The 20,524-nt window shown below is 38.7% G+C and overlaps 1 protein-coding gene and 2 pseudogenes across 1 annotated transcript; 1 reads left to right on the forward strand and 2 right to left on the reverse strand.

The window, feature by feature from the left end:
• Nucleotides 1-3,420: 3,420 nt before the first annotated feature.
• Nucleotides 3,421-5,762, forward strand: LOC121747050 (probable pectinesterase 53). The gene is made up of 4 exons (XM_042141033.1): nucleotides 3,421-3,867; nucleotides 4,362-4,743; nucleotides 4,871-5,106; nucleotides 5,204-5,762. The coding sequence occupies exons 1-4, from the start codon at nucleotides 3,539-3,541 to the stop codon at nucleotides 5,349-5,351; spliced, it is 1,095 nt and encodes a 364-aa protein (XP_041996967.1). The 5' UTR covers nucleotides 3,421-3,538; the 3' UTR covers nucleotides 5,352-5,762.
• A 1,746-nt stretch (nucleotides 5,763-7,508) lies between these two features.
• Nucleotides 7,509-10,385, reverse strand: LOC121749293 (annotated as a pseudogene).
• Nucleotides 10,386-10,580: 195 nt separating this feature from the next.
• On the reverse strand, nucleotides 10,581-13,191 carry LOC121749294 (annotated as a pseudogene).
• Nucleotides 13,192-20,524: the final 7,333 nt, after the last annotated feature.

The following is a 20,524-nucleotide window of genomic DNA, read 5'->3' on the forward strand; positions in this document are numbered from 1 at the left end:
TTAAAACATCCACCTACTTTTTCCTTCTTTAATCATTAACTTTTTCTATTTCTTACTTTTCTCTCTCCTTCAATCACCCATCTACTTTATTCTCTCTCCACTTAAATTCACTAAACCATCTTGCATAAAATCTTGTGCCCAAAAGGAAACGTTGCATATTGATAGGGAGGGAGGGAATATAAGATTTGTAAGGCCACTAGTAACTACTCCCTTTGTCCCAAGTTACTTGAGTCATATTCTTTTTTTGTTGTCTCAAGTTACTTGAGTCATTTCTCTATTCGGCTAAAAACAAAATATCTAATCTTAATTACTTTATTCTTTCTTTTACTTTACTTTATTCTCTCATCTACTTTATTTAACTCACTAAACACAACTTTCTTAAATCTCGTGCCGAAAAGAAACGTCTCAAATAACATGGAACGGAGGGAGTATTAAAAAAATATTTTATGCGATTACCAAACAATTTAAATATATAAAGAATAAGAATCTAAATTCTAAATTTTCAATTGACCGGCTCACCTAGAGTAGTTGACCATGCGGCCTGGATGGCTCCACAGTTAGCACTGGAGCCCAATCCACGGCCCGTGACCTGCCTCACTGTTTGTAGTGGACGATCCGCCCTTGCCCAGGTCTAAATAAATGTTGGTAGACTTTATTATTGTCATTATATATGTATATGTAGGTGTGCACAAACCGAACCGGCCCGGCGGTTAACCGCCGGTTCAGGCCCGCCGGTTCATGAACCGGAACCGGAACCGGAACCGGCGGTTTGAACCGTCCGGCGGGTTGCCGGTTCCAACGGGCCGGTTCAGGGTCAGGGCCTTCTTGAACCGTGAACCGGCGGTTCGCCGGTTTGAACCGCCGGTTCAACCGAATTTAAAAAAAATATTATTTATAAAAATTGTTTTTATATTTAAAAACAATTTTAACAAATAAATGAATACTAGAAATTCATAATTGCCCATATATATTTGATGGGCTTACGAATTTATGAAACCATTCTTGGTTGTTTCTCTTTTATAGAGACATCCTAGAATGTTTTATGTTTCACTTTCGATGTGGGACAAAATCATTCTTGGTTGTTTCTCTTTTATAGAGACATCCTTGAATGTTTTATGTTTCACTTTCGATGTGGGACAAAATCATTCTTGGTTGTTTCTCTTTTATAGAGACAACCTTGAATGTTTTATGTTTCACTTTCAATGTGGGACAAAATATGTTGAAGTATTTTCTTTTATAACTACATGTTTAGAGCATTCATTCATCTTTTTCCAATGTGGGATACACAACTTTCTTTTGTCTTCTACTTTCTTCATGTTTTGTGTGATGTATATAAACAAAATTATAATTCAAATATATTCTTGATTGATAAAAATAAAGAATTATTGAGAAATATGATTTGTACATATAAAATATTTATTTGTATAATAATTATTGTTAGGTTTATACAATTTGTATAAGAATTATTCTTTTAATGTGTATAATATTATTTATTAGTTAACATATACATAAATTTATAAACATAAGCAAATCATTAATGATAAATAACTAATGAATAATAGTTTATGTAATAATATTTGTTATTAATTTATAATAATAGATGATAGAGTATTAATATAGACGAAAAATGATGGACGATCTATCATATACTTATAAATAATGACTTTTATTCCACATTGAAAGAAAGAGTAACACATCCAAGAATGTGTAACTATAAAAAAGAATAATCCAATACACTCTCCTCCAATTTAAATGCTCAAGTCCAATATTAAGTATTGATATTTTAAAAATCAAAAGGTTTAACTTTAAGTAGTGTGTATTAATTTTTATAAATAAAATATATTCATTATAAGTTGTAATTTTTAGTCTTATTCAAATTTATTATCAATAAAATTGTAATTTTTCACCTTATTGTTTGAAATTTGTTTAAGCACATTTTATACATAATAAAGACTAAAAAGACAAAAAAAAAATACTCCATACTTAAAGTTGGATTTGATTTTTAAATGTCAATACTTGGATGAGAGTATATTGGATTTGATTTAATTTGGAAGATAGTATATTGTATTATTCTCTTTTATAGTTACACATTCTTGGATGTGTTACTCTTTCTTTCAATGTGGAATAAAAGTCATTATTTGTAAGTTTATAATAGATCGTCCATCATTTTTCGTCTATATTAATACTCTATCTTCTATTATTATAACTTAACAACAAATATTATTTCATAAACTATTATTCATTAGTTCTTTATCATTAATGATTTGCTTATGTTTATAAATTTATGTATATGTTAACTAATAAATAATATTATACATTGAAAGAATAATTCTTATACAAATTGTATAAACCTAACAATAATTATTATACAAATAAATATTTTCTATGTACAAATCATATTTCTCAATAATTCTTTATTTTTATCAATCAAGAATATATTTGAATTATAATTTTGTTTATATACATCACACAAAACATGAAGAAAGTAGAAGACAAAAGAAAGTTGTGTATCCCACATTGGAAAAAGATGAATGAATGCTCTAAACATGTAGTTATAAAAGAAAATACTTCAACATATTTTGTCCCACATCGAAAGTGAAACATAAAACATTCAAGGTTGTCTCTATAAAAGAGAAACAACCAAGAATGATTTTGTCCCACATCGAAAGTGAAACATAAAACATTCAAGGATGTCTCTATAAAAGAGAAACAACCAAGAATGATTTTGTCCCACATCGAAAGTGAAACATAAAACATTCTAGGATGTCTCTATAAAAGAGAAACAACCAAGAATGGTTTCATAAATTCGTAAGCCCATCAAAAATATATGGGCAATTATGAATTTCTAGTATTCATTTATTTGTAAAAATTGTTTTTAAATATAAAAATCAATTTTTATAAATAAATTTTTTTTTTTTAAATTTCGGTTGAACCGCCGGTTCATGAACCGGAACCGGCGGTTCAGGCAAAAAACCGGCGGTTTTGAACCGCCTCATGAACCGGCGGTTTTTTGAACCTGAACCGGAACCGCCGGGAGCTAGGCGGGCCGGTTCAGGTTCAAGCATTTCTTGAACCTTGAACCGCCGGTTCATGAACCGGAACCGGCGGTTCATGACCCTTGTGCATGCCTATGTATATGTGTTGAAAAGAGTTGTGATCGTGTAGTGTAGCAATCATGTAAGATTAGGTTGGGGGGAGAGGAATATAGTATTGATGTTGAGAAACAAACAAATGACTAACTCACGGGTGCCTTCTCTTACTCTCTAAAACCGCACTCCTGCGAACCTACTTTTCCGCCTGTGAATCCACCAAATATATACATATATATATATATATATATATATATATATATATATATATTCTGCCCGTGACACCTCTCTCTCATACACCCCACCAAATCCAAAACTAACACACTATACAATTATTAATTAATTCCTATAGTATTTTCTTTCCTCCCAAACTGAACATATAAAGTAACCATACATGCCATTTCCTAATCCACCACTCTCCCATTCCACTAGCTACAATTTCTAACACAATGTCTCCTTGTGGCAGACTTGTGATTTTCCATATGACAGTGGTGGTAGTGCTGCTGAATTCGATGGGCACAAGATGCCACACCAAAGGCATTAGGCCTGAGAGAGCGGCCAACTCGGAGCAGCAGTTCATGAAATGGGTTGATTTTGTGGGAAGCTTAAAGCATTCCCTCTTCAAGACAGCCACCAACAAAGTCTCACCATCTCGCATCATCACAGTCCACAAAAACCCCATATATGGAGACTTCACTTCCATTCAGGATGCAATTCACTCTCTCCCTACCATCAATCTCGTCAGAGTCGTCATCAAGGTCCATGCAGGCCTTTACACGTTAGTGCTCTTTTGCCATTTCAGTCCGTCCACAAAATATTGTTCACTTTGTTTTTTTTTTCATTTTTAGTTAGTGGATCTCATTTTACACTAACTCATTACACTTATATTCTATTATAAAACTAATAAAATTAATATATAAAAGTGGAATCATATTCCATTAATTTTTTAAACTCTCCTTTCTTCATATTTTTGCCAAGTGAAATGTAGACAACATTTGGTGGACAGAGTGAGTAATTTGTAACTTAGCACTTAATTCTTTTTGGACTATGCAATATGTGTACTTTGGTTTGACAAGATGTTGAATAAGAAGAAAAAAGAAATTGGTGTAATTACAAAATGTAACATGTGAATGAGTCCATCCATCCATGACTAGTGTTGTGATCTATTTGGGCTAAATAACAAAAGGTAGAGGTTCACGGGAATGAATGAACGTATGTGATGTGTTGTGATTTTTGTTATTTTTGATGAAGTCTGAAAAATTAAGCTGGCAGGGAGAAGGTGGAAATACCTCCATTGAAATCATACGTAACGATCGAAGGTGCGGGAGCAGATGCAACGGTAGTGCAATGGGGCGACACAGCCCAATCGCAGCCTCTGGGGACGTACGGTTCGGCCACGTTCGCCGTGAACTCCCCATTCTTCATCGCCAAGAACATCACATTCAAGAACACCGCACCGGTGCCGGAGCCGGGAGCGGTGGGGAAGCAGGCGGTGGCGTTCCGGATATCGGCCGACACGGCAGTGCTGGTGGGGTGCAAGTTCCTGGGGGCCCAGGACACTCTGTACGACCAACTCGGGAGACACTACTACAGGGATTGCTACATCGAGGGGTCGGTCGACTTCATCTTCGGCAGTGGCCTCTCCCTGTTTGAGGTAAGGTACTCCCTTTTTTCCTTCCGACATTACTTGTCACTGGTTTCCTTTTCTTTTTTCACGCTCATATTTTATTACCACTATAAAACTAATAAATTGGTGATCCCGACTCATCTAAAAATGGCAGAATTGTCATGTGCATGCTATAGCATCGAGGGTGGGGGCAGTGACAGCGCAGGGGAGAAGCAGTATATTAGATGAGAGTGGATTTTCGTTTGTCAAGTGCAAGGTGACGGGGTCGGGGGCTCTCTACCTTGGGAGGGCGTGGGGCCCATTTTCAAGGGTTGTTTTCTCTTACACCTACATGGACAATATCATCATCCCTAAAGGCTGGTACAACTGGGGTGATCCCTCTAGAGAAATGTATCTCTCTCTCTCTCTCTCTCTCTCACTCAATTCTTCTGATCTTCTTGTAAATGAAGTGATTAATTGGAGTAGTATTGATTGATTTGATTTGCAGGACTGTGTTTTATGGGCAATACAAATGCACAGGAGAAGGGGCAAGGTTTGCAGGAAGAGTGGCATGGTCAAGAGAACTAACTGATGAAGAGGCCAAGCCTTTTATCTCTCTAAACTTCATTGATGGCACTGAGTGGATCACTATATGATTCTCATTTTTTCACCTATACATATCATTTTTTATGGATATCTATAAAACCCCTACCTATGTATAAACTATTGTTCATCGTTACTCACGAATTTTTGTCCATACGGGACAAAAAGATAACGCAGATTACTAGTAGTAATTTTTTTATTCTTTGCACACACAATTTTTTTGTTAATTCTTTGCCATCAATCTTCTTTGCACAACCTTGACTGAATCTGCATAGCATAATAGGCATACAATAATACATTATTTTTATGTCAATTTTTAAGTGCAATTTCGATTTCGTCGATGAGTGCATGATTATGTGATGTGTACCATTGGAGAGTCCAAGTGAAGAAGTTATAACTAGCATATAGTTATATGAGTTTGATGACTTGTAATTTGACAATGAACAAACATTGTCATTGTCTACGCAATTTAAGGCTAGCGGTTTACTGGCCAATAGTAACATTTATTTTGTTTTTACAAAGATAGCAATACAAATTTTCTACTTCCTTCTAGCTTTGCCCCTTTTTTTGGAGTAACGCAAAGCCATAAATTTTTTTTGCTACGTTAGTCTATAGGTTCAAAATTTAACGACATTATTTAATTTCAAGTTTGATCAATAAACCCTTAGCTTTGAACTAATATATGGACAAATTGAAATTGAAAGTCATTTTAAATTCCAACAAATTTCGGGGTAAATACATACTCATACATAATGTTTAATCTTTGTTTCATATTAATACAAAAAGTTTAAAGTTTATATAAATCCAGGGGCGGACCGACGGATGCAGTTGGGGTCCCATGAAACCCCCAACAATTCAACCGTTTAGTATATATTTTATATTCAAAAGAAATAAATAGTCACTCAGCACAAGCGGTAAGTTTCTTAGCATAGGAACTACCAAAACCGTGTTTGAATCCAGCAAGATCAATTTGGGCTTTTATCATTTTATTTGTGTTATTACTATTTCTTATAATATTTTTTTATTCTCTTACATCAATTATACACAAAAAATTAATTTTTTATAGTACTTCGCTAATAACTTATTTCAAAATTTATACTCCACATAATTGATAATTTCAAATTTTGAGCTATTTTTTGATGTTTTTTTTCTACAACTATTATTTACAAAAATGTTCATGTAATATACTTCGTTAATTAACTTATTTCAAAATTTATTCATATTTAAAATTAAATATATGCATACATAATAATGTCGCAACTTTCTGCTAACATTAATCTCTACTAAACTCACCCACTATTTAAGATCACTTCAACACAGCAGATTGCAGAATACCAATCCCCAAATTATGACGAAATTTAAGCCTCCCTCGAAGCGAATAAAAACCGACCCCTCAATTTCTTCCAGGTAATATTGTAGAATTTGATTTTGGACTGCAGACAAATAAGGAGTTAATTGATTATCGATTTACATTTTGTCGGCCCCTTTTGCTAAAATTTATGATGGGAACAAATTGTTGTGCAATTCCAGCTACTATTTGCTTTTGAGCCACAAACATGGTTTTGTTTATTTTTGGTTAGTTGACAGTGTGTTATGTGTGTGATATCAGGATTCAACAGGCAAGGGACTATGCAGTTGCCCAAGCGCAGCAAGATGGTTGTACTGGAAACTTTAGAGTAATCGACTCCCCATTTGAAAACTATGTAGTTCCTGTCATTCCAACTCGTGCACAAAGGTGTAGATTTCTTAGGATATTGTCTTGAATACTAGTAGGCCTAATTCAATATAACCATATTAGATTCTTTGCTCGTGCCTAATCTTTTAGCTTGAGAATGGATAACACAACTCGAAATTTATGTTTGCAGTACTGAAGCTTTATAGTTGTAAGTAGTAGGAAATGGTGACAACTACATAAAAATACACCTCTAGCTAATTTATTTGAAGATCTCTAGGCTTACTAGTTAAGCTCTACACATGTACTAGATGTAACTCATACCAAGTGAAAATAGTTTCCGCACACCTCTCTGACTTACAACTTTGGAGGAGAGAAGCATCATATTCGTTTCCATTTGTCTTCTCACTGATGGGCAGCCTTTGGCCACAGCGAGTCTTTCATTGCTGGTCTGCTCGAAGGGAATGTGCTGGTAGCCTGGTACACTTCAATCCAAGCTTCCAAGTAGAGGGGATCCTTTAGATCCTCTTCCATAATGTCATCTATTTATTTGCCTTCTTGAATATGGCACCACACCAAAACTCTCGTTACCGTAATGACCCTCTTTTCCTGTTATCAATTCAAAAAGGACCACACCATCAATCTTCTCACTCACTCTTCTTGTTTGAGCATATTCTGAAATGTATGTGGTTAATAAGTTCAGGGAATCAAATGAGATTCAGAAAATCATACTAATATAATACTTACCTGGAGCCATATATCCAAAGGAGCCAGCTACTACCGACATGGTATTAGGCTCTCAGTGTTTGATCAACTTTCTTGCTAGGCCAAAATCTGTGATCATTGCATTGAATTTAGAATCTAGCAGGATGTTGCTTGATTTTACATCTCAATGGATAGTTGGTGTTGAGCAGTGATGGTGCAAATAGGTGAGACCTTGAGCAGCTCCAACTGCAACATGGTGGACTGAACCTGAGATGTTGCACGATCTGTTTGTGCTATGAAGCCATCTATCTAGACTACGACTCTCCATATACTCGTAGACGAGAAGCTTTGAGGTCTCGCTTGAAATGCAGCAAAGTAGTTTCACTATGTTAGAGTGCCGAATAGTGCCCAGTATCCGAATTTCAGCTAGGAATTGTTTCTCAAATATCTCCTCTAATTTAACTTGTCCCAGATCCTCTTAACAGCCACATATTCTCCTGAGCGGCTTATGGGTACACGGAATACTCTCCACTTCCAATTTTATTCTCTGTCTCTTGAGCTCGACAATATGATTGCTTCTGTGAAATTTAGCCTCTGGAATGGAGTGAGCTTCCAAGTTGAGCCTGAAACCTGCTTTCGCTTTATGTAACTTCTGCAAACATACATTGTGTAAAGAAAGACTGCTAGGAATTGACAGAGATGCAAGAGCAGTCAATTCTTGTGGTATCCTGAAAAATGGTTGTTCATCAGCTCGAGCAATTCCACTTTAGAGCATCGGTAATGCACTGGGCCGGGCCGCAAATCGCGAGTCCCGGCCAGTCACAAGCGTTAATCGGAGGGGAGTCACGGCCCAGGCCGGTCCCGGGGCCGCATTTACGGCTCGGTGACGGTCCCGCGGCCCGGCCTGGCCAGCGTTAATTGGGGCCGGGCCACATCCCGCGAGTCCCGGCCCAGCGTTACATGCTCTTCGGGCCGGGCCACAAGTCTCCAAAAATTATTTTTTTTTTCGATTTTTTGGCTATAAATACGAGACTTGTTTGCATCATTCTTACGTGCATTATCCATTTCAATCCTCTATTATACCATTTGTTTCGACGTCAATGGATTGGTTCAACAGCGATGTCAGATGGACGAAACTCGAACAATTGGTACATGCCGGCGTCGCCACCATCGCAGCCGACGCCTAGTCCGGGAGTCGGTAGCAACGCCGACGTAACATCGCCGGTCAACACCGAAGAGTTCGAGATCAGTGAGATGGAGCCCGCTCAAGGGCGGGGCAAGGGCAAGGTCGGCGAGGAGGATGGGCCGAAGAAGTACAGTCCGCAAGAGACAATGTGGCTTGCGAGGAACTACATCGTCGTCGTCGAGGATCCTATAATCGGCAACCAGCAATCCGGCAAGGTTTTCTGGGAGCGGATTGCTGAGAGGTATAACGCTGGGCGTCCTAAAGGGTCGATTGAGCGTAGCTACGTGAAGCTGCGCAAGCATTGGGGTCGGGTCCAGGCGGATATGAGCAAGTGGAATGGAAAGTGGGCCAACGTAGTCCGGATGTGGCCGAGCAGGCACAGCGAGGCGGACCTCGTCGAGAAGGCGAAGGAGGCGTTCTTCGCTGACGGGAAGAAGACCTTCAAGTACTTCGATGTTTGAAAGCTCGTCGAGAAGAGCCTGAAGTTCACCAGCGGTGCCGAGCCGACAGCAACTGGGGCGGCGAAGAGAACCAAAGTTTCCACCTCCGGAAACTACTCTTCGAGCGAAGGAGGTCCGACGATCGACCTCAACGTGACGGACGACGACGTCTTCGGCTCCTCTCCTAGCATTCAGAGCCACCCGATGGGAACAAAGGCGGCAAAGAGGACAGCAAAGGGGAATGCAACTGCGAGCAACTCCGCCATGGTGCCACCGCCGATCAATCCGTCTCTGGATAAGATGTCCGACTCTTTGTCGGAGATGAGTATTACATGGCAGATGAGCCAGCTGACGGAGTTGACATCGTGGGATACCTCGACGATGTCGGAGTTCGATATCGAGTTGCACCGTGAGATGATCGCCTACCTTCGCGCCCAAATGAAGAAGTAGTAGTTGTGGCCCGGATTTCTAGTATTTTTAATTTGCTTCGTCTAGGAAATGTAATGTTAATTTCTAATGAACAATAACAATGCATTTTCCCGGTTTCAATTGTTCAACGAATTGCATTTACGAGTTAAATATGTTGAAATCGTGAATAGTGTCATTTATTAGTTGCGGCCCGGGTTGTGGCCTGCAGGGTTAGAGCAGTTGGGGCCTGGGCCGCAACTGTAGAGGAATGATGACGTGGAGGGGACTTGGGGCCTGAAACCGGGCCGGGGTTATTGATGCCCTTAGAGCCTAGTTTGTCTGGTAGCTCACCAAAAAACAAGTTGTTTCCTACCATCAGCTCAGTTAGATTCTCTAATGTCCATATGCCATCAGGGATTCTACCAGAAAACTTCTTGTCATGAACTCGAACTATCTCCAAACTGTTGCAATCACCTAAAGAATCTGGCAACCCGCCTGTCAATTTGTTATCAAAGACAACCACCCCTCTAAGTACCTTATTTGCACACAAATCTCTGGGCACTTCACATTCAAAGTGGTTTTCAGACACCTCAAATGTTTGCAGCTTCGAGTACCTCCCAAACTTTGTTGGTAATACACCTGATAGATTGTTGGTGAACAACTTGATATTTACCATTTGTGGTAATCTGGCTAAGTTTGCTGGGAATTTTAAAAACTTAACTGTTAGCTGATTTTTTTGAATCGATATAATTAATTTATCAAACATCCTGAACACATAATCACATAAGAAAAATTAAAAAGAGCATCCAAGGCGGACCCATAAATATCTGTAGTTTACTAAAAAGTTGAAGATTTCTCTTCAACATGTCTCTTCTTTTTCTTTTGATTTCTGAATAAACAAGAATCTTACATATCTTTCAACAGTCCACTGATCTATAATCCATGTCTATTGGAAGAGAATACAATGATCATTGTAAACTAATCTAATTATTTATCACGGGGCACAATACCCCAATATATCAACTCTCAAAAGCTTTAAACTACACTCGGATATGTACCACAAGTCAGAAATTAGGCAGACTTGCATCTCATACACGGACTGGGTCTGTCTATTACTGGTGTGTCGGCTTAACCTTCAGCATCCGATACTGACATACTTTGTGTTGCATAATGGAACAATGTCTTATGAAACAGAGGGGATAGATTCTCCACCAAGGCACGCAAACACTTGTTTCAAGTTTCCCCTTGAAGGCCGCGCATTTATAATGTGCTTGCTTAGAAAAACTAACCGTCTCCGCAACTCCAGCTTCGTGAGTTCTCTCTTAGCGAACGACCTTCCATCATCAAAGTTTCCTGTTGGAGCATTTCACAGTCAGAGATCTTTGAATCACTTCCAAACAAAATTACTCAAAACCTAAAAAACTTGCGCCAGTATACCAGTGGACTTTTTTTCATTTTTAATACTCGTTGCACAATTTGGTATTCAACCAATCACATAAATCCATGTGGACTCCGAGCAACTTGTACATATGAGCTCAAAGTTTAAATAAATACGAATGATTTCATTAATCTAGGCACTATTGTATCACATTGAACATTCTAATAAGAGCGCATAACCTTAAATGCAGAAACTTATAACACATGCAGAGAGTAGTAAAATATCTTAATCCTACCTGCTTCATCAAAAAATGATGTAAAAACAGCCAGACAAACGCATACACTAATATCCTCTCCTGCAAAAATGTAAATGAAAAAAGATGTAAGCAAATGCTTTAGCAGTCGATGAAATTCTGTCCAAATCACAATGTATTAAATTATCATGCATAAACAATGTCATTAAGGAATATGGAGAGAAAGAAGGAACTGCAAATGCATTTATGTTGAGAAGCCAAACAGAGATAGACTGGCAACTAGATAGAAATAAACAAGTCAAATATAGGAAGAAGAGATGCATAACAGTACAAGACATAATGATATATTACCATCGTTACATCTTTTACATTGAATGCAACATGAGAGCGCTTACCATTGCAACAGCAGATGAGGAGTGTATTCCCCTGTCTTAACTGAGACTGGGCAAAGGTCAGAGCAGACGGAAGATTCCTTAACAAACTAAAACGGTCAAGTTTAGAGTCCTGTCAAAAAAAGAGCAAAGGGAAAACTGTTAATGTCAAGATAGGAGTAGAATATGATACTATTATTCAGTATAGTATACAAGAGACCTACACATATATATAGGGAAAAGTTCAAACTAGGTTACAAATATATATATAAGGAAACCTTAAAACATTTACTCTACAACACTCCCCCTCAAGCTGGAGCATATATTGGTGGTGGCCAAAAGAAAGATAAGGAAATGCAGGATATCAAAATCTATAAAAACAATTGATAATAATACAAACCAGAATTGGCAAGTGCAAATACATCCCAGGATTGTGGAGAGACACAGAAAATGATTCCCTATCACAGTTCAATATGCAGCAGGTCGGAGGGGCTTCCATGGCTGCAAATTAGGACATCATTAAAATGGGTTTGAGATCTATATTCACAAATCCACAAAGCACATCTTGTAAAAAAAATCAATTTTTTACAACCCCACAAAATCACAACAAAAATTTAGGTTTTTCTCATCCTGCTTACTCCCAACTTCATCTGTACAATTCTAGGATGATCTATTACATTCATAGTTTAGAACTCATTTACTAAGTTAGGATAAAAATGGTTCAAACTGAATATTTTTTCCTCACTTAAGGACAAATATTTTAGATCAGAAAGGAAAAATCAACAATTTTTCCAAGTCAAAGATGCTGTACGAGTAATACCAAGTAGAGATTTGCAAACTGCAATGTTGGTTGAGCCCAAAAACGATATGCGATGATGGTAACTTGATTTATCATCCTCAGGAATTGTTCCGCTATCCAACTGTAATGACTCTTCTATCAGAAACTCATTTGCGCTCCCAGGGCACTTAGAAGCTCTGACAGACAATTGCGGTGCATGTTCTCCCCTGTGTGCACGACAAACACGGTCTTTTTCAACAATATTTGCAATCTTTTGATTACATGTGTCAGGACCTGATCTTATTATATCATTCACATGTTTCCAGAAAAGATCTGGCGATAAGCCTCTAGCCCAACTCTCCTCATCATCTCCAGCTCCAGCAATATAATTCCAACTAAATTCGGATGTAGTTCGCTTCTGAGAGCCACTTAAAGATGATGTCGAAACAAGTATGATAGGTGTGAAATCCCAAGAATCATATTCAGGTACTTCATTTAACCAGATAACAGTTTTTGTGAAATCCATAAGGGTCTTAGAGGTTTCCTCAAAGCTAATGCAATAGAGGCAATATCAGCTCCACTAGCCTCTAATTCCATGTCCCAACCTTCCAAACGCTTTTCAATCATTTCTTTCTCAGTTTGAGAAACCCAAAGGGGAAGATACAAGGAACAATCCCTGATAAAATGGGCATTGGTCAGGATTCACTGGCTCATTTAAGATGCCTGATTGCTATTGAAACAAAGAAATGGAGGTCAACACTGATGCATGTGAATATTAGAAGCACGTATTCAAGCTAACGAGAATATTCAAAAGGACAGCAAGATAAAATGGGCAAAATTGGAAACTGTTATAAACTTATTATCCAACAAATGAATGAGAAGGGACGTCAGGGGCTCATCAGCATGCAGGATATCAAAGAGAGATGGCAATTGCTGCAAAATTCAACAACATACAAGTGTGCAATGAGTCACTACTAATACTTGCAAGTTGCAACCTTCACTTTATATTTACAAGCTACATCCAAAACTTGAGCTCATATCAGATTACATCTGGCTGAAGGTAGAATCTAATGCATGGGCAAACTCAAAAGAAATGAAGTTTAAGCAAACTAAACTTAATAGCAGAACTGCAAAATATTTTCATTCAAGAGTTTGCCAAGAATGAAACACAATAAAACTCATAGTTTGTGCCCTAGTTAATTGAATATGAGGCAGCACAAGCATACAAGTCGGTAAATGCAAGAATATCAAGAGGCTGGTTTACACTTGCGATAGATTATTAGTTCCTACTTTCTAAGACACAAAAATATTTCTAAATAAAAGAACTATAAGATGTGTATTTTTTTTATTCTTTTGAATGCACTTCACGTCACAATTGGTTTCTTCCCTTCATTTCTTGTAAAAAAACACTGGGGGGATGCTTGCAGAATTGGGGGAAGGAAATGGAAAAGAATATGGTGGTCTTAGAAGGAAATGTCGTATAACTAATAATTTCATTCCATATCTCATTCCTAGGGATGAGCCATATCCCCTAAATGTTGGGGAGTGGCAGTGAGCACCCAGAAAACTGAAACCTTCAATTTTACAGAACAAAAAAGACTCAACTTTCATTAAACTTGGACCCAAGCCAAACCAAGTGATGTTATAACCGATCCATGATGTTGCAACACAAAATGTATTTTTTTATTGACAATGAGTTTAACACGGGAAAAACCAAAATCTTCACTTATGATATAACTAAAAACCATTGATCTTTCAACATATCAATTAGAACACTAAATTCTTATGACATAAATGCTTTTGTGTCTTGACTTACACAAATTGTTACATTTTGCAACCTAATCCCCTTTTATGATAGTTAACCATTCAAACATTAAATTTTTCACTACAACCCTTCAGTATATCTCAACTCCCAAGTTTTCCTATTTTTGAGTTATATTCTGTTTTTCAACAATAAGGTTAGAGAGCCCTATTGCCATTGCAATAAAATTCTTAACAACTTCACCATCGGTAATCTGTTTATAGTTCTACTTTTCTAATTTCCAAACTCAAAAAACAGCACATGTGAAGTTCAGAGTTATAACTGATCATTATATGCCACAGTCTGTTTAAGACCAGAGGCGATGATCAAAGAGCTTTGTGCATCCCAAATAGTTGACGCATAACAGAAGTAAATTACTCCCTCCGTCCCTTAAATTTTGTCACATTTTGTCACATTTTTTCAAGACAAACAAGTTTTACTAGGTCAAGGATAAACTTCAAGAGTAAATAGTAATACATGCAGGCCAAAAAAACAATATCTATACTTAGATTCTGCGGACAATCACATCTGTCCAGTCTTTTCTTATAATTGAAAATTGCACGATTTAAGACACAAGTCCAAATTGGAATAGTCTTTGACATGCTATCAGGAAACCTCTTCCCTTTCCGTGTTGAATCAACAATGATACATCCTCCCTTCTGTGCTACCCACCAAAAAGCACATAGACAAGTCAATATACTTTGTAAACTGCTGCAACTGACTTAAAAGCATAATAAGACACATAAAACACAATTCATTCTTGGTAAAGTTAGCCACTTTATCTAAAAAAATATGTTCTGACTAGACTCAAGTCACTCAATAAACGAAATCATATGTGTTGCTCGTCATCAACAAGGAACCAAGCAAGGTTCAAAAAGTTCTACATTTACATTGAGGACCTACACACATCAACAGCAATTATAAAATTGCTGCCACGGGTCTACTGAATTTCCACTAGAAATTAATCGCCAAATGAGCTTGGAGATCACTGCCAACATTATAACCCCACACATTCTGTTGTAGTTTACTAAATTTTAAACAGAAACTAATATTTTAAACAAGCACAAACCTAAGGTATTGCATCAATTTTCAAACTACTCATGGTTGTGTGCTATGCTATGAAGGCCACAACGAAATGCAGACTCGTTCTTCGCCAATTGATGAGTTTATGTATTATCAGCACTCAATTAACTTCAAATAACGCATTTGGGATTATAATTCAATGTAAAAGCAACAGATATGGGAGAGGAGCGGGAGTTCCGGCCATAGCTGCGCGATTTCTCCAACGAAGATGGAGTCCTCGTAGATGGAGCGCAGGGCGTTGTACAGGCTGCTGTCTCTGCGCTTTATGCTCCGACAGATTTTGTATATGTTTTGGCTTCGTCTCTGCTCCTCCTCCTCCATTGCTACTCAGTCCTGAGTTGACTGCGACTCCAATCGCTGGTTTATAGACTCAAAATTATGGAATAGTACTGTTTTCACTTTTAAAGCAAAAAAAAAAAAATCGAAAAAATTGAGAGACGCATGACCCTTCTCTCTCGGGCTTTTTCTTTTTTAGTTCTAGGCTACAAATAACATTCCTCGATTGTACTGGATTTTTTTTTATTCTGCCTTTGAGAGAGACACATGACCTCCATGCGTCTCCTTTTAATGAAACACATGACAATTATGTGTCTTTAAGGGAGAAGGGTAAGGGTCATGCGTCTCTCAATTTTTTCGGTTTTTTTAACGATGCATAAGAGTCATGCGTCACAGAAAGAGACGCATAAGCGTCATGCGTCGCAATTTTTTTTAATTTTATTAGACGACGCATAAGCGTCGATTGCGACTCATCTTGGCTTTGTGAGTATGGGCGACGATTCCAATCAGGCTCAGGCTGGCTTGGAGAATACGGGGGACGGTCCCACTGTGACTTAGACTCATGCACCGGGTATGAAGACCACTGGAGTGGGTCATGCTCTGGATTCAGCGGCTCTGGTACTACATAATCGGGATGCGGCTACGACATCCTAAACTGTTTTGTGAAGCCGTGTCCCCCATTCCGAACACCAGGCACTCCACGACGCCGTGGAACTACTTCTGGTTGATAAGGCATGACCACATCTTGATGTTGAGAAGCCGGGTACTCCATGACATTAGTGTTGTTTGTAGATTGGAGGACATTCCTAACAATTTCTCGAATCTGGCGCATTCGTGGGTCCATTTCGTCTTCAGTGGTTAAATGGAAAACCTGTTGAAAACCCTAAACCTAGAAAAAAAAATGATACAAATATCAATACGAAACAATCTATAACACATGACAGCATATAGTTTAATATAACAAACTTACAAATAGTCTCATCGAAGCAGTCGACTCGTTCATCCCAGCAGTGGACTGTGCCCTAGGCTGAGTCAGGTACGTCACTGTAATCCTGTTATACCACGCCATATACCTCGGGCTCATAGGAATATTCATTGACATCGGTGCGGCGTCTTCGGTAGCCTGAAACCTCTCATACCTCAGGTCCCACTCCCCAATGTAGAACTGATGCGTGTTTTCCCAGTTGTTGCCCACGCCAGTCATTTTTTCCCAAATGATCGGCATTCTTTAGCATCCTGTCTACATATTGAGGTATATCATGATACCGATTGAACTGTCGGCGCACTCGTCTAGACTCATGTGCCTCGACATAGGCCCAACACACCAAGTAGGTATCGCACAAAGAGCATCCATTCACATCACTGCAGTAGTCAGGCATACGTCAAATTAACTTTATAATAAATTCATAAATGAAGTCTAAATTGAAATAATATTCACCTGGCCAGGTCTAATCAGAGATATTTGGTCACGGTAATGCTCAACCGAGTGTCTAGGAGCATTTCCTATCTGCGTTGTTCTTTTCCACCTATACATAAAATTGATGTAAGAAAATAACCCAAGATGCATAAAATTGATGTAAGAAAATAACCCAAGATGCATAAATAAATAAATATTTAGATATATATCTGGCGCCACATGGTGTATATGGCTCGTGCACGACTAAACCTATGAACGAAGGCCTCAATGTGGGCATTCTTTCCCACACACATAGCTGCAGAAGGATCATGGGCCCGCCCAACTCTTTCCTCTTATCCATGGAAGCCTCGCACAGATAATGATAATGGTAGGACAAAGCCGCACTTCCCCAACTAATAGTCTTCACCTCTTCCGGATCCTCAAGCGCATTCAACCACATAAATGGAACCTTACACCCCGTGGTGTCTGGTAGAATGAGACCTCCTAACAAAATTAGGGCTTGGATACGTGCCCTTTGGGTGTATACGTACGTAGGTAGGTCATCACCCGGAGGCATCCTCGTCTGGTTGATCAGCGCGGTCATCAGCAAACCGTCTTGCTTTGTCTCTGTGGAAGTATCTGGTATCCATCCCAACAGATCGCGGCACTTGTTGGTCCAATCTGGATAGTTGACATGATAGTCACGCCCTGTGAAAACGTGATCGTCCGCCCTCAAGCCCCAAATGGCTTGCACATCTTCCAAGGTCATCGTCGCCTCTCCGATCGGTAGATGGAAAGTGTGTGTCTCCGGCCTCCAACGCTCAATCAAAGCCGTGATCAGCTCATTGTCGACCTTCATCGACCTCCCACAATGCATCACGCCTTTGAAACCAAAGGCGTCAACCCAATACCTCACATTCTCATGAATGTCGACGTCCCAAGTCTTACTTTCTGTCCTTCGGACTTTAAATACTTGTGTTGTGCCCTCTTTCATTAGTTTATTTGAAATGTGATGTTTCTGCAGATATAGCCGGACGGGTCTTCGGGTCCATATAATAATTGTCCGCTTGAACTTGAAATCTCCATCTAATCTAAGTACATATTCACAAAACAACAATTACAAACTCACATTTACAATACAAATAACATATACTTTCAAATTCATCGGCAAAATAAGAACACATCATAAACCAAATGATTCACTCCAATTCAACACAATTCATGATTTATAATGCATAATATAACTACTAAATTAGAATGTTAAATTAAAAGATACATTTCAAACCATACTCTATTATCTAATAACAACCAAAATCACAACACCAAGCATCTCAAACATATCAAGAACTATACAATAGAATGAATTTCACCAATAATATCCATAACAATTAACAAAACAACAAAACATCGGCTAAAATTGAGCAATTTGTTGTAAACCCTAATTTACAAAATTGAGAGAAATCTAAACAAAATATGCAAATTAACAACAAATAAGGGAGGAATGTTGAAAGATTGAATGAAACTTGCCGGAATACGAGGGGAAATCATCGAAATTGCCAATGAAAAATTGCCAAGAAATCACCTTTCTCTCTTTCTGTTGCTTCTGAATAAGGCTACTGCCTCTCCCTCGTCTGAATTATGCGAATTAGAGACGCATGAGGCTCATGCGCATCTCCCTAAGACGCATGACGCTCATACGTCGTCTAATAAAATTTTAAAAAATAGCGACGCATGACTCTTATGCGTCTCTCTTTGTGACGCATGACGCTTATGCGTCTTTAAAAAAATTCGGAAAAAATTAAGATGCGTCTCTATAAAAGACGCATAATTGTCATGCGTTTAAAAAGAGACGCATAAGGGTCCCTCATGCGTGTTGCGAAATAAAAAAAATCCAGTATACTCGAGGAATGTTAATTGTAGGCTAGAACAAAAAAAAGAAAAAACCCCTTCTCTCTCTCCTCCTTCCAATGCCGGCGACAACAGATCACCGCCTCCACTTTGGCCTCTTCTTCTCTTTCTGCTCCGACTTCTTCGCTTTCTTCCTGGAAAATTGACATTGGGAAGTTACAAAGAAATTTGAAGATAAATTTATGATTGGTGCCTGAAGCTGGGAGGTGAAATCGGCGCCGTCTCAGCAATGGCATTTTATTGCCTCTCACGAACTGCTCGGAGCCTCCAGCTCCGCCACCGTCACTGTTCTCTCTCCGCCGCGCAAATTTATTTCCACTCGCCTCCACCCTCCGCCGACTCAGGCCGGCAATCGTGTCGTCGCTTCCAAGTCTCCGGAACTTTTCACTCGGAAAATAAATTTAACAACGACTGCAATTCATTACGGTCAATTGGAGCCTATCACCGTCTTCTCCAGTATTCAAGCTTTTCAACTGCGTCATCCGATGGGAAACGAGAAGAGTAAAAAATTTCCAAGGTTAATGAATGTGATCGGCCGTGGATAGATGTTTATTTACCGGAAAAGGTGCGGCCACTATGCTCAGCTGGCGCGGCTGGACAAGCCGATTGGAACTTGGCTCCTGGCCTGGCCTGGCCTTGAAAATGGGAAAACGCCAACTCGGTTGGCATGTGTAAAGAAGCAGTTTTAGGCATAATGTTGAGTTTGATCTAAGTGGTTTAGTTGACAGACTTAAGTTCATGCAGCATTTTGTGCTAGTGCGTTTGAATCCCACTTACAGCATTTTGTGCTAGGTGTTGGATCATGTTTGCTCGAGCATGTTCCTTGATAATTGCTTCAAGCACTAACCATAGATGACTGTTTTTCTTAGTTGTATTCACCCTGAGAATGCACACCCAAAGAATGAAAGAAGATAATTGTGATGATTCGGAAGTTTACTGAGGTGATATTTTGGGTTTAAAGGTCAATTACGATGGCGGCAGCTCCAGAGAGCCTTCCGGATATTAGGCCATCCACAACGCTGTTCCTATACCGTTCCTATACCGTTCCTTAAACCACTATTTGAGGGCCCCACTGTACTTTTTTACTCCATTCCTTAACTAAGGAACGGAACCTGCAATCCTTCGTTCCTTAACCGTTCCTTAACCGTTCCTTAAATTACTATTCATTCAATTTCATTTTTTTTATTTCCAACCCAATTCAATTTAAATAAACACACTTTAATAAAAAACAAACACACTTTATTAAAAAACACACAACATTAAAAAAAATTAAACTTAAACTTAAAAAAAATAAAAAAAGCACACAATTAAAATCCTAAAAACATAAAAAACACAAAATAAAAAACACACAATTAAACGTGGGAAAATAAAAAAACTACTCCGCCGGCGAATCATCCTCCGGAGGCGGTCGAGGTTGAGGGGGAGTCGGAAGGCCAAGTTGTGCTGCCATATACACAATTCCGTTCCACCAGGCCGTGAATTGGGCGTACGAGAAGCGGGAAGTGTCCGCCATTGTGGCGGTCATGTACGCCACCGTAAGTGTGTCCGAGCCTCCCCGCGAGCCCGATCCC

Source organism: Salvia splendens, chromosome 9 (genome assembly GCF_004379255.2).
Source record: "Salvia splendens isolate huo1 chromosome 9, SspV2, whole genome shotgun sequence".
Lineage (NCBI taxonomy): Eukaryota > Viridiplantae > Streptophyta > Magnoliopsida > Lamiales > Lamiaceae > Salvia > Salvia splendens.